The 19,388-nt window shown below is 39.5% G+C and overlaps 1 protein-coding gene across 2 annotated transcripts in view; it reads left to right on the forward strand.

Moving 5' to 3' along the window:
• The window catches only part of PALMD (palmdelphin), a 43,893-nt gene extending 25,421 nt beyond the window's left edge, over window positions 1–18,472 (forward strand). For both annotated transcript variants that reach the window (XM_017651966.3, XM_037024528.2), the window contains exons 4-8: window positions 10,753–10,867; window positions 11,005–11,038; window positions 11,156–11,269; window positions 12,949–14,040; window positions 18,119–18,472. In XM_017651966.3, coding sequence (XP_017507455.3) covers window positions 10,753–10,867; window positions 11,005–11,038; window positions 11,156–11,269; window positions 12,949–14,040; window positions 18,119–18,162 — 1,399 coding nt within the window. In that variant the 3' untranslated portion in view covers window positions 18,163–18,472. The remainder of the gene's footprint in view (window positions 1–10,752; window positions 10,868–11,004; window positions 11,039–11,155; window positions 11,270–12,948; window positions 14,041–18,118) is intronic.
• The last annotated feature ends 916 nt before the right edge of the window (window positions 18,473–19,388 follow it).

The raw sequence follows: 19,388 nt of genomic DNA on the forward strand, positions 1-19,388 counted from the left end.
ATAACCTGTCAGTTCTCCCTCTACCTCACTGCAATTCAATAATAACAGCTATCCTTTATAGAGCATGTACTATATGCTAAGTAGGTATTAGTAACATACTATTGTTCTGAGAATGACAATCCTCTGAAGGATGTCTAGTTAGCCTTGTTTTATCCATAAAGACACTGAAGCATAGACAGCTATAAATCTAGTAACGGTCAAGCCATGAGTCATACATATACCTTTCTGAATCCAGACGCTTTCTACCACACCTCAGCCCACTTATTCTTGATTCAGTTCAATGAACATTTAAAGAGAATCAGACACATATAAGCCTTTGGTCATCTAGAGGCTATTTGAGAATCACAAGCTCCTCAAAGCAAATTGTTTACCTCTTTTCAGATCCTTTAACTTTTCCAAGTGCCTTTTATCTTAATTATCTCATTCAAAACAATATTCAGTAATCTGAAACACAGACTTAAGACCATGTCATAGATTTTTGGCAGTATTGACATGAGTAAAGAAGGAACAAAGGAATAATGGAACAATCCAGAAAATGGGATGGGAATTAGTTTCAGTGATCCATCCTCCAGGTCCTTGTCACAAAGCATGTTCAAGGGGAGAAACTCATTGCATTAGACAAAAGTTCTGGGCTACCACAGGACGAGGCTTCCCCATTTCCAAGGAGAGAACCCCTATGGCTAAATTTACAAGCTCTGAGAACTTCCACAGGGCCCCTTTGTAATGCATCTTTTGTCTGCCCTAAGGCAGTGTCTCTTAGTCCATTTAGACCACCTACGGCTAACTGGTCCTTATTGGTTATCCTGTTATAGGAAGGCTGGAATGTATATTCATTGGTCTTCAAAGAATAGAGTCCTGTTCTTCGTATCAAAAATGAACAATTAACACTAAAAGCAAAGCAAAATGAAGTGGACAAAAATAGAAAATATAGTGGCTCTTCTATAAAACAGTTAGAGATAAGTGTTAGAGGTTACAAGGCACAAAGCCAGTAATTATCCCTGAATGAAGACAGTCAATGGCTATATGCATTGTTGAATGTGTTGTGCCATTTAATAATATGGTTACAAGTAGTTGAGTCACTAAAAATATTTTTCCCTACAACTTTAAGAAAGAAAGCTTCCCCAAATCATGGGTAAGTTCATCTACAACTAACTTGCCCTGTCCTGGCTACAATAGTATTTGAAGGTCACTTGGTAAACTTTCATCACCTCTGTGGAGGTCAGTTTGAATTATTATTGCAATTATTTTGCTTTTATTAAGTATTTGGCATGTACTACAAGGTTCTCTACAGGCCATAATTAAAAACCACACACCCAGCTTCTGTCCTGCCAGAACATTTGAGAAGCCCATAACTCACCAATTCACCATACCACACCAACCTCCAGGGCATGCATTTATTTGCATTCATTTAAAAATACATTTGTAACTTGCACATGAAAGTGGCTGATTCTCTAGAAACCAGTTTGGTTTCTTATTTTTCATGGCAGATGAAACCCTTCATTTACAAAATATTATTCTGATTAAGAGGGTTTTCTTGCCTATTGAATCATTCTCTTTTGACATTACCTGCCTACACGGCAGTTTTAAATCATGATAGTGTCATCTGCCATAAGATAATTATTCATATATACAGAGTTATATTAGGAGGTGAGATTCACCCAGGCAAAAGCTGCTCACATGTAAGTACAAATTATTCAGCTTTTCTAAACATCCGCCCTGTTCCCAATTATCTGAGCAGACTGACATTTGTTTCAGCGTCACTGTTGGGCTGGCTCTCTGCTTCTAGTTATCTTGGAGCTGCTGTGTTGATTGCTTGTCCTGTTCTTGAATGCTTGGGATTAGAGGCAACAGATCTGGCTGGGGGCAAACAGTGTCTGCTGGATGCCAAATGTCTAATTCTCTGGCATGCTTACCCATGGCCTGTGATTGTTTGCCCTGCTGGGCTAGGTCTTCCTTAGTGTACCTGTGTCTGTTGCCAAGGACTGATTATAATTCTTGTCCTATGTCTGTGCATTAAAGCATTCTCCATCTTTTTTGATACACTTATTTCTGTTTGTGAATAAGGATGTGCCTGACATGTAACAAGTGCTTCATAAAAGTTTGTTAAATGTTAGATGAAATTTATCAGACCCAAACTTTAAAAACTAAAACAAAACATCCCACCTTCTACTAAACTACATCTTCTCAACTTCAATGAGAAAATATAGTTTGGCATTACCATTGGCCAAATTATCTATAAAGATAAAATATCTTTAAAGAAATCCTCCCATCTGCAACAACATGGATGGAGCTAGAGGGTATTATGTTCAGTGATATAAGTCAGGCAGAGAAAGACAAGTACCAAATGATTTCCCTCATTTGTGGAGTATAATAACAAAGCAAAACAGAAGGACCAAAACAGCAGTAGACTCTTACCAAGAAGGGACTAGTGGTTACCAAAGCGGAGGGGTTGGGGGGAGAGGAAGGGGAAAGGGGATTAAGGGGCACAATAGTTCACAATCACAATATGTGTTGGTCACGGGGATGATAGAAAAGCACAGAGAATACAGTTAATGATTCTGTAACATCTTCCTACGTTGATGGATGGACAGTGACCACACTGGAGCAGGTGAGGACTTGATAATACAGGTAAATGTTGAACCACACTGAGTTGTGTATTTAAAACCAACATAAGATTGTATATCAATGATACTTTAATAAAAAAGATGAAATATCTTTAACCTCTAACCAATTAGTAAATAACTTATCCACCTGCTGCAAATGACCAACACACTTCAGTCAAGATTGCCTGATTAAACTCATCTTCATTTTTTTTATTATCATAGAAAATAAGAAATTCTTTTATGCTGAGCAAAATGATTGTTGTGTTTAAGTTCATAAGACTCTGTTTTTAAAAGTTTTGCTCCTAATTAGAAAGGAATTAAAAGCTCAGACCCTTGAGTCCCTGTTGGCAGACACTTGGTCCCCACTTCCATTCTGCAGCCTCTGGGCCAGTTGCCTTTACAGGTCCCAGGTTTTGCTCGTCTGTCAAGTGGAACTGACACTTGTAGGGTTGTCATAGGACTGACTTTGTCAGTGCGTGCTAAGTGTTCAATACATTTTAAATGTTGTTATAAAGGCTGACAAATGAAATGTGGTCAGGTAGGACATACATTTATTTTTTATTTTTTCTCCTGAGTTCCAGTCTGTTTGGCCCCTGATGGCAAACTCCATCAGGGTGTTAGTGCTTGTTAACTCCACCAAAAACTGAAAAAGATAAATGGACCCTTAGCAGCAGAAAAATTGCCTTCTGAAATGACCCTTTCTTGGAGCATCCAGCATTTATGTACTGTCCTTTTTCTAAGACAAAAAAATTGCATGTTGGAATTGGATTGGGACATTATCTCTTGATGATTAAGGGAGGTTATTACTGGAACAGTGCATGAAATGAAAGTACCCTCTTTCACCTAGGGAGTTCTCGAAAATAACCCTCTTCTTCCCCGGCAAATAGGCAAGAGAAGAAAGATCCAATAATGGATAGCATTACAAATCCTTTTTCATGTACTCTGCTTATCTAAATTGGCACTTGATGCCTGCCTACCGTCTCTCAGAAGTTGTGAGAGGTACTAATTCACCCATCAGGCCCTGCCTACCGCCCAGGAGGCACCAAGAAGGATCGTTCTCTTGCTCTGCTGCCTGTTTCTCACCAAACTGAATCAGCATTTCTGGGAGCTCAGTTCCCATTCAGAAAGGTGACACCTGCTAGTGATGGCATGGCAGCACTTAGGGAAATTCTAACCGTCAGCTTTGAGATAAGCAGGTGAAGGTTAGTGTGTTATCCCCCAGTGACCTCCCCAAAAGCTTTCCATGTAGAAAAGAAAATTGTTCTACATATATGTAAATGTATATTTATATAGGGCTTGTACAGCTGAAATTTTATATATATGCATATATATATATATGTGTTGCGTATATATGGGCATGTCCACATAGAAGATATATACAGATATACATATACATACACATATCTATCTCCCCAATACTTCACTTACACCTGCTAAATTTTTCTAACTACCCAAACTTTTGGAAAGGGATTGGATATGAGTCCCAAATTTAAGCTCTGAATTTTTTGAGCTTTAAATCAATCAGGGTTGAGTGTCCTCTTAACAATGAATTGTTACTGAGCCAGGGAAAATAAATAAATACACACACACACACACACACACACACACACACACACACATATTCATGTGGATAGATATTTACATAGATATATATACAGATATATATATATATAGAGAGAGAGAGAGAGACTTAAACATAAATAGAGATAGTGTGAGAAACTTGCAAAGGAAGTTAACCCAAATGGTAATTTTAAATAAAAATAGGCATGATCAAATTCTATTCAACTAAAAGTTTGGATTACAAATTATGGCTAAATGGAAGAAAGAAATAATGAGGAAAAAGTAAAAACACCAGAGACATGGATATTTTTTAGATCCCTGGTAAAGCCTGTATCCAGCATCTGTACTCCACCAGGCACTGCTTCAGAATTTCTCAGCCTCAGCACCCCTGACGTTTTGGACCAGATAAGTCTTTGCTGTGGGGACTGTTCTGTGCATGGTAGGAAATCTAGCAGCACCCTTGGCCTCTACCCAGTAGATGTCAGTAGCACTCCTCAAGTTGTGATGACTGAAATGTCTCCAGTAATGCCACACATCCTCGGGAGAAAACCACATCTGAGACATACTATGCTAGTTATTCAAAAATAATGCCTGCTACCAAACGCAACTTCCGTTTTATGTTTCTTAAGAACAGTCAGTCCTCAAAAACGTGGTGCCTCATCTGGTGGGGTGGTTGTCAGACCTCCTCATCTTCCATGTGGGCTACCATAGAGCCTCCCCTTGGAGTTCGGCCCCTGGGGGTGGTGGCTCTGGGGGAGAAGCTAGTTCCATGCTCTCGGTTACTATCTTCCAGGTTTCCCATCATTTCACTGGCGTTCTGATCTTTTGGAAAACTTTTTTTAGGACAACAAATCTCTCTTAATGATATTTATATTGTCCATAAATAATATACGGAAGTATCAAATCTACATACAAAAATAAGATACTGAGTTTCACATGGAAGTGGGAATTTTAAGAAATGCTCTGTATCTGTAAGAATATCCTTCAGGGGGTTATGATTTTAAGTCATTAGCACCAAGATGCTTCCTTATTATCCTGCTTACCCTGGAGTTGGTGATAACTAAGTGATGAAGAACAGAAAGGGAGTGTTTGTTTCTATTTTGTTTTCATAAACATGTCATGATGTGTCATCTGACTGCAGCCCCATATTAATGCAAGTTTTACCTGGTGACTTGAAAACCTTGGAAAACATCATTAGCAGATGCTTTGATGAGGTTAGCGGGCTTTCAACCTCGTGTTTTTACTATATTAGTCTAAAGACAGTTATGAGAATCATGTAGCATTACATTACCCATGGGCCTCTCTACAAAGGAAAATAATTACAAATACCCCCTTGTGCATTTCCTAATTCCCTAAGATGCAATTGCCCAGGCAGACCCAGAGCTTTCTCCCTGTGCCCCAGGACTAGAAAGAGGCAGAGACAGGAGGAAACTAGCACTTGCTGAGTGCTATTTCATTTACTCCTTATTAAACTCTGAGAAGTAGTTAACATTACCCAGACCTCTAAATGTATAATTGCCCCAAGATTTAGTCCTTCAAATGCCTGACTTCCTAGGAAGTCTTCTTGACTCCTATGTCTATAAATACTAACTTCCAAATTTACTTCTTCAAACCCAGACTTCTCTGAGTTCCCAACTTTTATATCTAGATGTCTTCCTACCACCACTTGACAGCCTCGAATGTATCACATCTCCCACGAATATTTCTTCTTTCTCCCAGGTTTCTATTCAACCAAATGCATTCACATTTTTTGAATTATTCAGGTCAGAAACACTGGATTCACCATTGACATCTCCCTCTCTCTCACACCCCACATGTCATCTGTCAACAAATCCTGGCAGTTCTTCCTTTGAAATATTTGCAGAATCCAAACACTTCTCACCCTTCCACCACCAACCACCCTGGATTAAGTCCTCTTCATCTGGATTAGTAGAACAACTGACCTCCACGTTTGCCCACAACTGTGAGTTCTCAACACAGCAGCCAAAGTAACTGTTTAAATTACAAGTTACTGCATGACTCCTCTGTTCAGAACGCCCAGTGGATCCTTGAAAGCCTTTTCATACATAAGGCCCATATGATCTAGTTGCCAGCCGTCTCTCTGACTTCATTTCTCACCATTCACCTACTTATTTGTCTGCTCTTACTTCAAATTTTTATAGTTACTCTTCCCTCCCTCTGAGGCACACTCCCCTGAAACCTTCCTGTGTCCCTCCCTCATCTCCTTTGTGTCTCTGTTCAACTGACACCTTATCAAAGAGCCTGTCCCTGACCGCACTACATAAAATATTGTCCCCTCCCCAGCCAGCATCTGTATATATATATATATATATACACACACACACACACACACACACACACACACACACACACACACACACAGATCTGTTTCATGTGTGTGTGTGTGTGTGTGTGTGTAAATAATGTATTTAAATACATTTGCAAGAGTTGGCAAAACTATGCCCCCCAGGACCAAGTCCAGCCCTGGACTATTTTTGTATAGCCACAAGCTAGGAATGGTTTTTTATATCATTAAAGGGTTGTAAAAAGAAGTGAAAAAAAGATGAAACTCTTTTCTGTGTTTCTATGAAAACATACAGAAACTATGTGTGGCTTGCAAAGCCTAAAATATTTACTATCTGGTCCTTTTAAAAAAGATTGCCAGCCCCTCTGTTAGTGTGTTGTCTGTGTCCTCCCACTAGAACGTAAAGTCCTTGAGGAAAAGGATTGTGTTTTCTTCACTGTCATATCCACAGCACATAGAATTAGTGCTCGGCACAGAGTAGCTGCTAAACAAATATTTTTAAATGAATGAATGAAGAGAAATGAGGTTTAGTGAGGTCTGGTGACTTGCCTAACTTCACCAGGAAATTGGCAGATGAACCAGTTTTCAAACCCAGGTCAACCTGGTTCCACAGCTGAATCCTGCTTGCAACAATGATTTCAACCTCCTTGTTTTCTAGCCGAAGGTTCCCATTAGACTGTCTCTAACATTGCTACCAAGTAAAGGATCCTGTGAGAAAGGCCATGGAAGGAGAAAAAGACAATGTATTGTAGAAAACCTTTAATAATTATACCAGAATAACATTTACATCTGATATTAACCACATTCAATGTCCTTTCACACACAGCATCTCTTCTTAGTTTCACCAAGTTTCTGTATAAAGTAAGATGTACTATATTCTCATTGTACAAGTTACAAAGCTGAGTTTCAGGGAGGTTAAGGGAGTTGGCTCTCACAAGTAGTGAGTAGCAGAAATGGAATAATCTAGATCTATCACTTTTAATATAGAACTTTCCATTCTACCAACCAATATATGTCCCCACAACTCTTCTGACAGGCAAATGTGCTACTATAGATGTGGAAGGATTTTTAATAGAATAGAAGTCACAACTCAGTAATTTCTGAGAAACCAGAGATACTACATTTTATTTAGGATTCGACAAAACACCAAGAAAACCTCCTCAGCTGTAAATGGTCAACTACCAGCAGCTGGAGACAGCAGGACAGAAAGACCTTGGAAACGAACAATGCGCAGGAGAACAGTGAAGTCGACCATATTTTGGGATTTTATTGGTGTGACGGTAGCTGGGATTTGGAGCTGCCAGATCTACAACCATCTTAAAGAAGAAAGCCAAGAAAACTGACCATTATCGCAGCTCACACTAATGTCTACAGCTGCCATCTCCTGGACTAGCTGTTGTATCTAATAAGCCCTGCTCTGAGGCAGCTGACTTTAGGACTTAGAGTATTTGGCTGAGAAACCATGTATGCTTCATGGTGGCGGAAGGCCAGCCTTACTAACTGTGTGCATGCCAGCAGGTGTAGGTTATATGCAGGATAAAGGTCATGCTGCCACACTGTGGAGTTGACTTGAATCTGATGTGCGGCTGTCCACTGGTCAAGATACACCAGCTCAGAATGTTTGCAACAGTCCAACTTCAAATGTCTCTTTGTCCCTACAAGTCCGCTTATACCTTGTCAGGTCTTTGGTGCTCTTTTTATTTCCCTAGAAAATATGGTTTCTATACATCATAGCAACAGCTGAGGCCACTGTGCTAGATTTTGTCCATTTTTCATCTCTTCACTCATCACAGTAATAGGGCACAATTCTTAGGAAACTGAAATTACAATGAAGTGTCATTTCAATATTAGAATATGCAGGGTTTTTAAGTGTTAAATAGCTGTGATTATTAAATTCAGTTTAATAATTATAATGCTATAAAGGCTTGTTTTGTCAATGAGTTTCAGCCCCAGGCAAATTCAAGATGGATTCAATGTGACCAAAGAAATGACAGTAGAACATTCTTGGGGTGAAAGGGTTATACCCAACCTTATTTCCACGGTGGCAGGTCAGTCACTAGAATTGTGTTCACTTAGAGAGAGTCTGCATGCAGCAAGCTGGTCTCTGCCTCTGGTCCTCTCTACCCACACAGCCAACCCAGTCTCTATCCTCTGCACCACCACCACTCCAGCCTCTGCTCTGCTCTCCTGCAGCCTTACAGCCGTGCCACCATGTCACCCAGAGCACTGGGCAGGGCTCTCTATATAGAGTCAATAACGATGCATTGCCCACAAGTGTATAGTGAGCAAGCCAACCAGGTGTAAAGGGGTGGAGGACTGGGGTCCACCCCAAGAGAAAGAAAATTTGTTGCTGACTGAAATGGAACCCCACAGGAACCTTCGTTTTATCCACATTCCATCCCTCCCTCCAGGATTCTCACCTCTCAGTCTGTGTGCCCTCAATCCTCTGCAATGGTAACTGTGCCAGAAAGCTGGAACATTGTAACCAAATTACATAATCTACAACAATATACAAATAACAAAAATTACAACAAATTATAATAACCCTCAAGCCTGAGGAGATCCATTACCACCAAGTGGTCATCCTGGCTGTATTCAACCAGTTCTACTCAAAGGAGTTAACCAAAAAGACCATGGGTGGGTCTCACAATACCCACCTTCTCCAGCAAAATGTCTGGCAGACACATGGGCTGATCTTGTTGCTTTATCTCTGCCTTCTGCTTCATTCTCAGCAGCCGGAATTGCTGCTCTGGTCTCAGTTGTTGCCATAGCCCCAGTCCAATTTCTCTCTGTCTCCTCCTGCCTTTTCAAACCAACCCACATCTGGGTCCTTGTGACCTTCACAGGGCCCTTTAAATTCTTCCTTAGAGAAGCAGACCATATTTCCTTTTGTGCTTGAGCCTGAGGACAGAAGCAGAGCATGGAGTGCTCCATGACCTGAGGAGGGGGCTGCACCTCTCCTGGAAGAACCCGTGGTTGCCGAGTCCTTCAGGCTCTCCACCTGCTTTCAACCAGGTGGGGTCTCAACCGAGGAGGGGCAGATGCCTCTGGCACCAACAGGGCTTCCACCCCCACCTGTTCATTAAACCTCTGCTCCTCCATTTCTGGAGCTGACGGCTCCACTACATCCTTCACCTGCCCCATGGCACCTGGCAGCCTGCACTCTTGTGCTGCTTCTTCTCATGCTACCACAACATCCTTTACTATTTCCACATCACTTCATAGTGATGCCATTTCAGTCAGCAACAAATTTTCTTTCTCTTGGGGTGGACCCCAGTCCTCCACCCCTTTACAGTACCACATGTCTACTGGGGGACACTCGAATGTCTCCCCATCCATAGGTGCAGCCTGCTGAAACACTCCTTACATGAGGGACTTTTCCTTAGTCAACAATGAATCCTGCCAACTATGCCAATTGTCTTGCCAATGGGTTTCAGCTCCAAGCAAGTTCACTATGGATTCAATGTGACCAAAGAAATGACAGTAGAATGTTCTTGGGGTGAAAGGGTTATACCCAACTTTATTTCCACAGTGGTAGGTCAATCACCAGAACTCCATCCACTCAGAGCAAGTCTGCATGTAGCAAGCTGGTCTCTGCCTCTGGGCCTCTCCAACCTGCGCCATTTCATTCTCTGTCCTCAGCGCTGCCACCACTCCAGCCTCTGCTCTGCTCTCCTGCAGCGTTGCAGCCATGAGCACTGGGCAGGGCTCTCTATATAGAGTCAATAATGACACATTGCCCACACGTGTGCAGTAAGCTAGCCAACCAGGGCCAGGTGAGAATCCTGGCCACAGGAACCTGTATTTTTTATCCACAAGGTTTGATTGGCTAGAAAAAAATAATTGTAATGTTTTCTCTAAATAATTTATATGCAGACTTGGGTAAGAAAAATTATTGAACTACATAATATCTATAGATATACCATCTTTTCAGTTCAACTTTAAACTTGAGTCTTTTTATAAAAGGAAATTCTCTATTTTTTTTAAATAACATTAGTAATCACAGTGGAGAAAGTGAGGTGAGAGTCAAATAGTTTACCTAAGAGTTCACTTTGTCAAAAAATAAACACAAATTTTAAACTTGAATTGAAAAGTGTTATATCAAAGTCAGACATTAGGTACCTTCTATGTACTAAATATGAGGTTCCAGTGATGCTACATTCTTAGAAGTTATCTGTATGCTTCCATGCAATATTCCAAGGAAACTTTACCTATGGGAGATATATTTGAGTACTCACATTTGCACTGTCCTTGGCAGTAAAACATATATTTTTTTGCTGTCAGACTTGAGAAAGAGATCCAAGATCTTGAAAAGGCTGAGCTGCAAATCTCAACCAATGAAGAGGCAATTTTAAAGAAACTAAAATCAATTGAGAGAACAACAGAAGATATAATAAGGGTGAGCATTAACCAATTTTTTAGAGCTCTCAGCCCCTCCCAAAATCAGTCCCCAAATAGTATATAATTCTTCAAACTATATCCACACTTAGAATTTATTTTAAACTGTACTAATCATGGCAATTTTTTTTCTTATAGTCTGTGAAAGTGGAAAAGGAAGAAACATCAGGAGGTATGTTTTTGAGCAGTCTGTTGAATCTCTAAGATATGTCTTAATAAACTCACTGAATTTTTTCCCATCATTGTAAATATATTCTAAATGTATTTTGAATTACTATTAATTTTACAGAGTCAATTGAAGACATCTATGCTAATATCCCTGACCTTCCAAAATCCTATGTACCTTCCAGACTAAGGAAGGAAAGAAATGAAGGAATAGAAGATGATGAACAAAATAGAAAAGGTATATGAGAAATTTGCTTCCAAGGCAGGTTCTCAAATGCAGATTTTATAATGTCAAATATTAACAACTTGCTATGACAACCTATGCTTCAGGTTAAGCAATGGTCCATTTTACAAAGTCGTATGAGTTGTGCAAGCCACTTGATTAGGTAGGAATAATGGGGTTACAGTGTTTATTCTATGCATTTTATGCCCTAGTAAATCAGGTAGAAACAAAGAAGATAAAGGCCTGAAGAAGATAAAAAGCTCTTAAAAGTACAGCTCCCCTGATCAAAAATATCTCTCCCAAAACATTCCACCTAGAAGACACCCTCTTGGGTTACTAAAATCCCTTATAAAAATGAAAATACTACCCTTGGGAAGGTTAGGCATTATTTACACCCATATGGGAATGATTTTCATAAAACTAATACTCCAAAGCCTCTGGAAAAATGAAGACATGCATGGGGCAGAGAGGAAACCTTTTGATATTAGACTTAGAAAGAGAAGGTTCTCTCTATGTGCAGGTAGCAATTGTTTGTTTAAATACTCCACAAATATTTAGTGAGCACATACTATATGCCATGCTCAGTTCTTGCACTAAGAATACAGTATTGAATAAAATAACAAAAATCTCTGTCCTCGTGGAGCTGACCTTCTAAGACAGAAAAAAAGACCAAAAAAAAAAACAGGTAAATAGATAAAACATTTGATGTTAGGATGTGAAAATGCTAAAAAGAAGAAAAAAACAGGGAAAAGAAATAGGGAAGAGTGTGCCTAGGGGGGTTGCAGTTTTAGCCACATGGCCAGGGAAGGCAAAGGACCATCAGGCAACAGAGAGGGTATGAAATGCAAGCAGGGCTCAAAAAGGAGGGTGGGAGGCCACCACAAAGCAAGCACTGCCATATGGTAATTTTGCCCAGAATTCTGGTACCTCCACTACGCCAGTTAAAATTCCAGCCTTAAGGATCTTGCCTGGACCATGAAGCTGATCTCAGCTTTGCCCAAATCAACCAGCTCTCTCCAGCCCAGTTTCACTACAGCTGATATTGCTCAATGTTTAGCCCTTCTTCCACTTGAAAATTTAAGTAAAAATTAAAAGAAAAAAAGGCAAAAGGAGAAACATGTGATTTTAGCCTCCACCCTCCTTCTTCAATATCAGTTCTACATTTAAACAACCACCTGTTACAAAAACTTCAGAACATTCCTCTACAATTGCAACAGGTTGCTGGCCCTGTGTTGCAAGGTTGTAACTGAATAATATACACTGTGCCAGGTCTTCTACTACTGCCCAGTGTGACATGGTCTTCCTAACCAGAGAAGGTCTGATTCCTCCCCTGAGGAATGTAAAGGAGTGTAAATCTGTCTTGTTGGATTTCTTAATTAAAAAGGGAATATCTCTTGACTTCTCAGTGAAAATCCTTACTATTTGGAACCATCAGCTTCTCTTCTCCAATCAGCCTTTCTTCCATCCCATTTATCAGCCATTCCATACATCCTTACATAAAAATCCATATCATTATCATGTTGGTCATTATATAATTAATGAACAAAATAAGAAATTTCTTAAAAGGTAGACAATATGTCAGGTTTTAAAAAAAATTAAAGGGTATAGTTAGTATAAAAATAAACACTGGAAAACCAGCTAATTTACAACAGGAAAAGTTGTGTAAATCAAAGATCAAATTTGTCTCTCAACAGCTTTGTATGCCATGGAAATTAAAGTTGAAAAAGACTTGAAGACTGGAGAAAGTACTGTCCTGTCTTCAATACCTCTCCCATCAGACGATTTTAAAGGTACAGGAATAAAAGTTTATGATGATGGGCAAAAGTCGGTCTACGCAGTAAGCTCTAATCACAGCACAGCATACAATGGCACGGATGGCCTGGCACCTGTTGAGGTAGAAGAACTTTTAAGACAAGCTTCGGAGAGAAACTCTAAATCCCCAACGGAGTATCATGAGCCTGTATTTGCCAATCCATTTTGCAGGCCTACAACCCCACAGAGAGAGAAGGTAACCCCTGGACCAAACTTTCAAGAAAGGATAAAGATGAAGGCTAACGGACTGGGTAATGATATGAATGGATCCATACACTGCATGAACAATGGACTTCCAGAGCGGGGCAACAGCTTCAATCACATCAGTCCCGTTCGGCCAAAACCTCATCCCCGGTCAGTGATTCAACAAGCCGGGGAGACAGCCCACACCATGCAAAAGAGGCAGATGGCTCCTTGGGAAGAATCAGGTATGACGCAGGATCACTATGCACCCTTTCCAAAGGCAAGACTGAGTCCCAGTGAAGCACCGGCCAGGAAGTCGGAGCACCAGGGCTCTCCTGCTTGCCGGGAGGATGAGGAAGACGTTAGATACAACATCATGCATTCCCTGCCTTCTGACGTGGCCGATGCAGAGCCTGTGACAATGATTTTCATGGGCTATCAGCAGGCAGAAGACAATGAAGAAGAAAAAACACTTCTGACAGCGTATGACGGGATCATCCACGCGGAGCTGGTTGTGATCGACAAGGAGGGGGAGGAAGGAGACGGAACGGCGGAGAAACCATCCTACCACCCCGCGGCTCCCCACAGTCAGGTGTACCTGCCTGCCAAGCCCACGCCGCTTCCCAGGAAGAGACCAGAAGGGAATCCCCATGAAAATGCCAACCACAGATCGCCCCACAAAAACTCCATGTCCCTGAGGGAGCAAGAAGAACGCTTAGGCGGCCGTGCCCACCACTCTCCGTTCGATGTTCAGGTAGCTGGAGATGGGACTGAGGATCCATCCTTAACAGGTAATAAAAGTGGCAAGTCTTGCCGCTGCTGTCTAGTCACGTGACAGTCTTTGTGTTGTTAACAAGCCCTCTTGCTTTCAGCTTTCTTGACCACCTTACAGACTAATACATGCTAATAATATTTTTTTATTAATGCTGATCTGCATTCGTATCACCATAAGAAAAGTAAGTCACTTCAAAAGACAAAGAAAATGGAAAAAAAATTGTTGCCTTATTCGGATATTGCATTAATTGACCTAACTCGAAATTCATCTTCTGTCACGGTGTGTCACTCCCTGTGAAGGTATTGGGTCACTACTATGCTGGGCCATCTGTATCATATCTTTTCCCACCAGAATCTAATGCCAGCTACTTGTTTGTGCCTCTCTGCAATCCAAACATAAGTTAACAAATTGCCTTACTTTTGCATGAAAAAACAAGAAACAAATTTTATTTTTAGTGTAATATTTTATTGCTTTGCTGTATCTTGTTTCTCTATACTTTTATAGTTGTATTAGCTTCATTTCATTAATTTTTCTACATTTTAAAATAGAATGTGAGTTTATCTTACATTATAATATTGGACATCCCATAGTCTTCTCTAGCTTAGCAAAATTTTTTTCTGTTACCTATGTATTCATACTTCTCATTCTCTATAAAATTTTATACCTACCTAGCTTTTCCAGGACAGAATGAAAAATAACACTTTTTCTACAAAAATGGTAGCTCATCCATTTTAAGTTCCTCACTGTAACTTAAATACTGTGTTCTACTTATCGCTTATAAAGAATAAACAAGAACCTGACAAAATCAATTATAATAGCTGTACTTACCTTGGTTAAAAAGATAATTTAAATTACCCAGATATATAGGTTCTGCATGTATGAATGGGACAGTAATTTTCAATGTCTTTAATGAAAGAATTCTCATTAAAAAGTAATAAATGTTGTGTCCCAACTAATGCAGTGAGCAGAACCTGATAATTCTACAGAAGTATGGGAGTCCCTGAACAATTCAAGGATGGTTCTTCCTCTACAACCCATACCCCAATCTTGGGTTGCCAGTAATATAAAATGAACCTCTTCCATTCTCCTTTTAAGTAGTAAAACCAGTCATACCAATTGAAATTTTAATTATCTGAAGAATTTCCAACCTCTTGATAAGTGTACACTTACCTTGCTAATTCAGAATTCAGTGTAGTGTCTCCACAATGGAAACCCGCTAAAACTAAAAGTTCCTTTCTGTTTTGAGGATGAGTTTTGTTTGCTGATCACACCTTGTATCTTAAATTCATTTTTAAAACAGCAACCCAGAAGACTTAGAAAAGAGGAACATGTTGTTTAATGGTCAAGAGCAGTAACATTAACTGCTGCAAAAACCTCCCATTTTTGAACTTGGATGTTAGCCAGCTCCTCCTGAACACCCTTATTCCTTCTCCTCTATCCAGGTCAACACATTTACCCCATAGAAAAAGACAGGAAGTGACTAATGTTTCCAGACAACACTAATCATGCCACTGAGCTAAAATAATGAAAACAGGAAGACATTTTCCAGACCAAGTAACAATACAAAGTTCTGTACTATCAATCAAAGCATCTTATAAACAGAATGCTCCAAATTCCTTGCCTTCCATCATGATATTGTTTTACATTCCTGTTTTCTAATTCAGCACATGAATTACAGAGTTGATATTTTTTTTAGTGGGTTCTAAAAATAAGTATATCATATTGACATATGCCTTAGGGGGCATCCATATACATAGTATATACAGTACCCTATGCATTCCAATTTCATGAGCACCAGGTAGGTTGGGCTTCTCCCTCTACCCACCCCCCCCAAATGCATATTGATACTTGAAAATCTACTGTTTTAATCAATTTCTTTATTTATGATATAGTCCCCTGATAAATATTAATATTCCTGGTAAGCATATAATAGTTAAGAATTGTTAGTCTCTTTTCTCTTAGTGTAGTTGTAATCAAAACCTTATATAAGAGTAATTTTTAACTTGGAAAGGGCAATAATGTGGGAAGAAAATGGAGAAAGTGGAGGTGGAGCCAGAGATCCTAAAGATCAGATTTTTTTAGTCAAAACTTTAAACAGGATAAAACATGATAAGAAAATTTAGACAAAGTTATGTCTATCTGTAAATATAATAGAGTAATGTTCTAAGGTATAACTCAATGCCAGACACTTCCCCCAGTGAGCAGCCCCAGCAAGCTTCTGGTGGGACCCTACTACTATTCCCAACCAGGCAGGTGGCTTTTTTTCCAACCTATTCTTGTACTTCTAGTTCTATTCTCCCCTCTTGGAGATGCCAGTGACATTTCACAATGAAGGTGTGGCAAACCTCTGCTCTTAGAGATTCACATGTTCTCAGCGCCAATTGCCAACCTGTGGCAACCATTAAGAGCAAAGAAAGTAAGGAGAAAAGCTCTCTTCCACCTAATTCAACCACCGGTGTCTGAACTGATACGGAGAGAGGAGGTAGAGATCAGAAAGTCGCAGAAAGAAGTTAGCCACTACACCTACCAACCTTCCCCTTGCCAACATGCTCTGGCCCTACACATCTACTTGGAACTCACACCATCTACCTGTCCTAGGCCTAAAGAAAGAACTAGCAGACTAACAATCTAGAACATTTTTCCCCATTAGGAAATGAGACAGGAAACTGCGAATCACCCTACTCCTGAGGACGTGCACATCCAGGATGTCCTTGAATGTTTCAGACACAGTGCATGCTCCCAAGAAGGACTTTGTCTCTGCCTTAAAAAGAGACCTTTTAAAAAGTCCCTTAAAATGGACTTTGGCCCTGCTCTCTTTCTTAGTATGGGCAAAGTAGGGGTCCATAAAATCCAAGAGTAGAAACTATAAAGCCTTGCCTTCTGCCTTCAGTTCACCTCATGCTGTGAAAATCCAGTCCTCTCCTCAGGTTTCACTACCTAACATCTCCCAGTAATAGAAATCATCCTCTTGGCTACAGACAGAAAATTCTCTCAGTTGATCCTAAATTCAACTAAATATTCTTGACCCTCCCACTAGAAATCATCGTTCTCTGTAAAGTTCCAAGGGAAATAATGTCCTTTGATTTCATTCAAATGAAAATGTTCCACACAGGTAAAGTAACAATAAAAATGATCATGGTCTTGTTATAGTATTGGGTCCCATCCCTTCTCATATTTGTGAAAAAGAGCTTCTTAGACACAGGGTCATTTCAAATGTTAGGCAATTAACATATGGCTGAAAAATTTTTTTCATTGAACAAAATTTTGCAATCAGTTAAATAGCTGGATCTTGGGCTATATTACACATGATTGTAATGATCAGTGCCTTGAAAGCATCTCTCAACTTTTGGAACATGACTAAGATAGCTATACTCTGAAGTCCTCAATATTAAAGGCATGTTACCAGAACATCAGAGGAGTGTCATGAATTCTAAGCTACATTTTTAAAATGGTTTCTACATCTAGCCTATCATTAGTGGTGGAATATGCTCAAAAGATATATTTGCCATTTCAAGGTATATTTATAACATGTCTTGACAAAAACAGTTTATAATCAGTTCAGCTCTTAATTACTGGTTCGTATTGTTTCATTCAAAAAGAAATTTGTTTTTGTCATTCTATATTCAAGGATGGAGCCCCTTGGGACAACCAAGTTTTATGAGTTAAGAGATATCCCAACCATGAATTAGAGTTTGTGTCAATGCCTTTTTTTTTTTTTAGAAATCCATAGCTCAGAAATATGCACAAAACACAGTCACTGACCTATAGGAATTTATCTATGGCTAATAGTGAAGTGGTGCACTAATCCTATACTTACCAGAAGATTCGTAACTTATGCTGTGTTTGCTCTACTAATTTTTCTAATCTTAATAGAAATAGGTTCCTTCTAGTTCTGAATCTGCTTCAGCCCTAAGTTAACCATAGCTTATTATTTCTACTGTCTTTTTGTGCTACTAAAACAATGCTCACATTGTTGGATAAAATCATCTGAGGTATGTTTCAAACTTTCCTGCATTCTATGAAATGGTCATTTAGACTGAAAATTAAGGCTGATTTTTTATAATTCTCTATTTCTTCTTTTCTTTAATTTGCAGCTTTAAGGATGAGAATGGCAAAGCTGGGGAAAAAAGTTATCTGAGAGGTGTATCATCTACATAAACATCCTTTGGAGAAGAAACTAAGAAATGTAAAAATTTCTTTTCTGGATATTTTGTTTCTTTTTCCTGAGATCCAAAAAAATATAATTGTACCCATATTAAGTCACATGAATAAGCATCAGTCATTATTTACAAAAAAATTCCAAAGAAAGCTGGGGAGAACAAATGCTTAACTTTTCCAGTTACTTGACACAACTCAGTGGGGAGAAAACCAGCATATTTTTATTGTATTGATACCAAAGCATTTCTAATGAGACCTGGTTAAATTTAAGAATAAAGTTATTTAAAATAGCCTGACTATAGTCTATTAACTGACATTGTAGTTTTGCTAATACAAAGACTGAAAGATCACAGGAAGTCATTGCACCTCATCTTCAACTCTGACAAGTAAACATGCATCCCAGACTGACAAGGTTTTATGACAACTATGTCCTCTTGCTAAGGATCAACTCAGTTGATTGGTAGAGACTTCAAACTCCTTGTGTACACCCAAAAGGTGCATGCAGTAATTATCCTCCAAAAATTTTGGGACTGGATTTGGATCATCTTGATAGTATCCATGCCAGCTAACACATTCATTCTTGAAATATCATTCTTTTTTCATATCAATGTGAAGCCCATAGTGCAATGACTGATTATGAACTAAGGCTGTTGGATGGAGATATTCCCATATTCTCAAAGAACACACATCTGGTCAGTTTGACCAATCATTATAAATAGATTAGAATCGTAATACTAAAACAATTAGATTGTATACAGCATGTCATTCCTAAATATTCTTGCCAGAATGTTAAGTCCTGATTTGAAAGAGAATACTCCCATGCCAATTCTCTCTTTACATTATTGTACCGCCCTCCACCCAACACCCTCAAAATCCCACACGTCTGCCCCAGGATCATGCCAGTGCATATTACTAGGCCCTGCAAGTCTTTGGTGAACAGTCTGTTTCCCTCAGGGCAGAACCTGAATTTCCCTGGTGTGGCTCTGATGAGACTCTATCATAGTTACTGGTCTGGAGTCAATGAGAGAAAAAAGAAATATATCTTCAAGAGGACAAGCTTTAACCTGCAAAGCACCAACCTCAGATGAGTAGTTTGCAAGGGGCAGTTGTTCTCTAAGAAGGGAGAGCTCCTCTGCCAGCCTAGAATGTTCTGGGAAATATGGATGGTCAAATTTCAGGGGTGCTTTCGCACCAACACTCCCATCC

Source organism: Manis javanica, chromosome 4, assembly GCF_040802235.1.
Source record: "Manis javanica isolate MJ-LG chromosome 4, MJ_LKY, whole genome shotgun sequence".
NCBI classification, from domain to species: domain Eukaryota; kingdom Metazoa; phylum Chordata; class Mammalia; order Pholidota; family Manidae; genus Manis; species Manis javanica.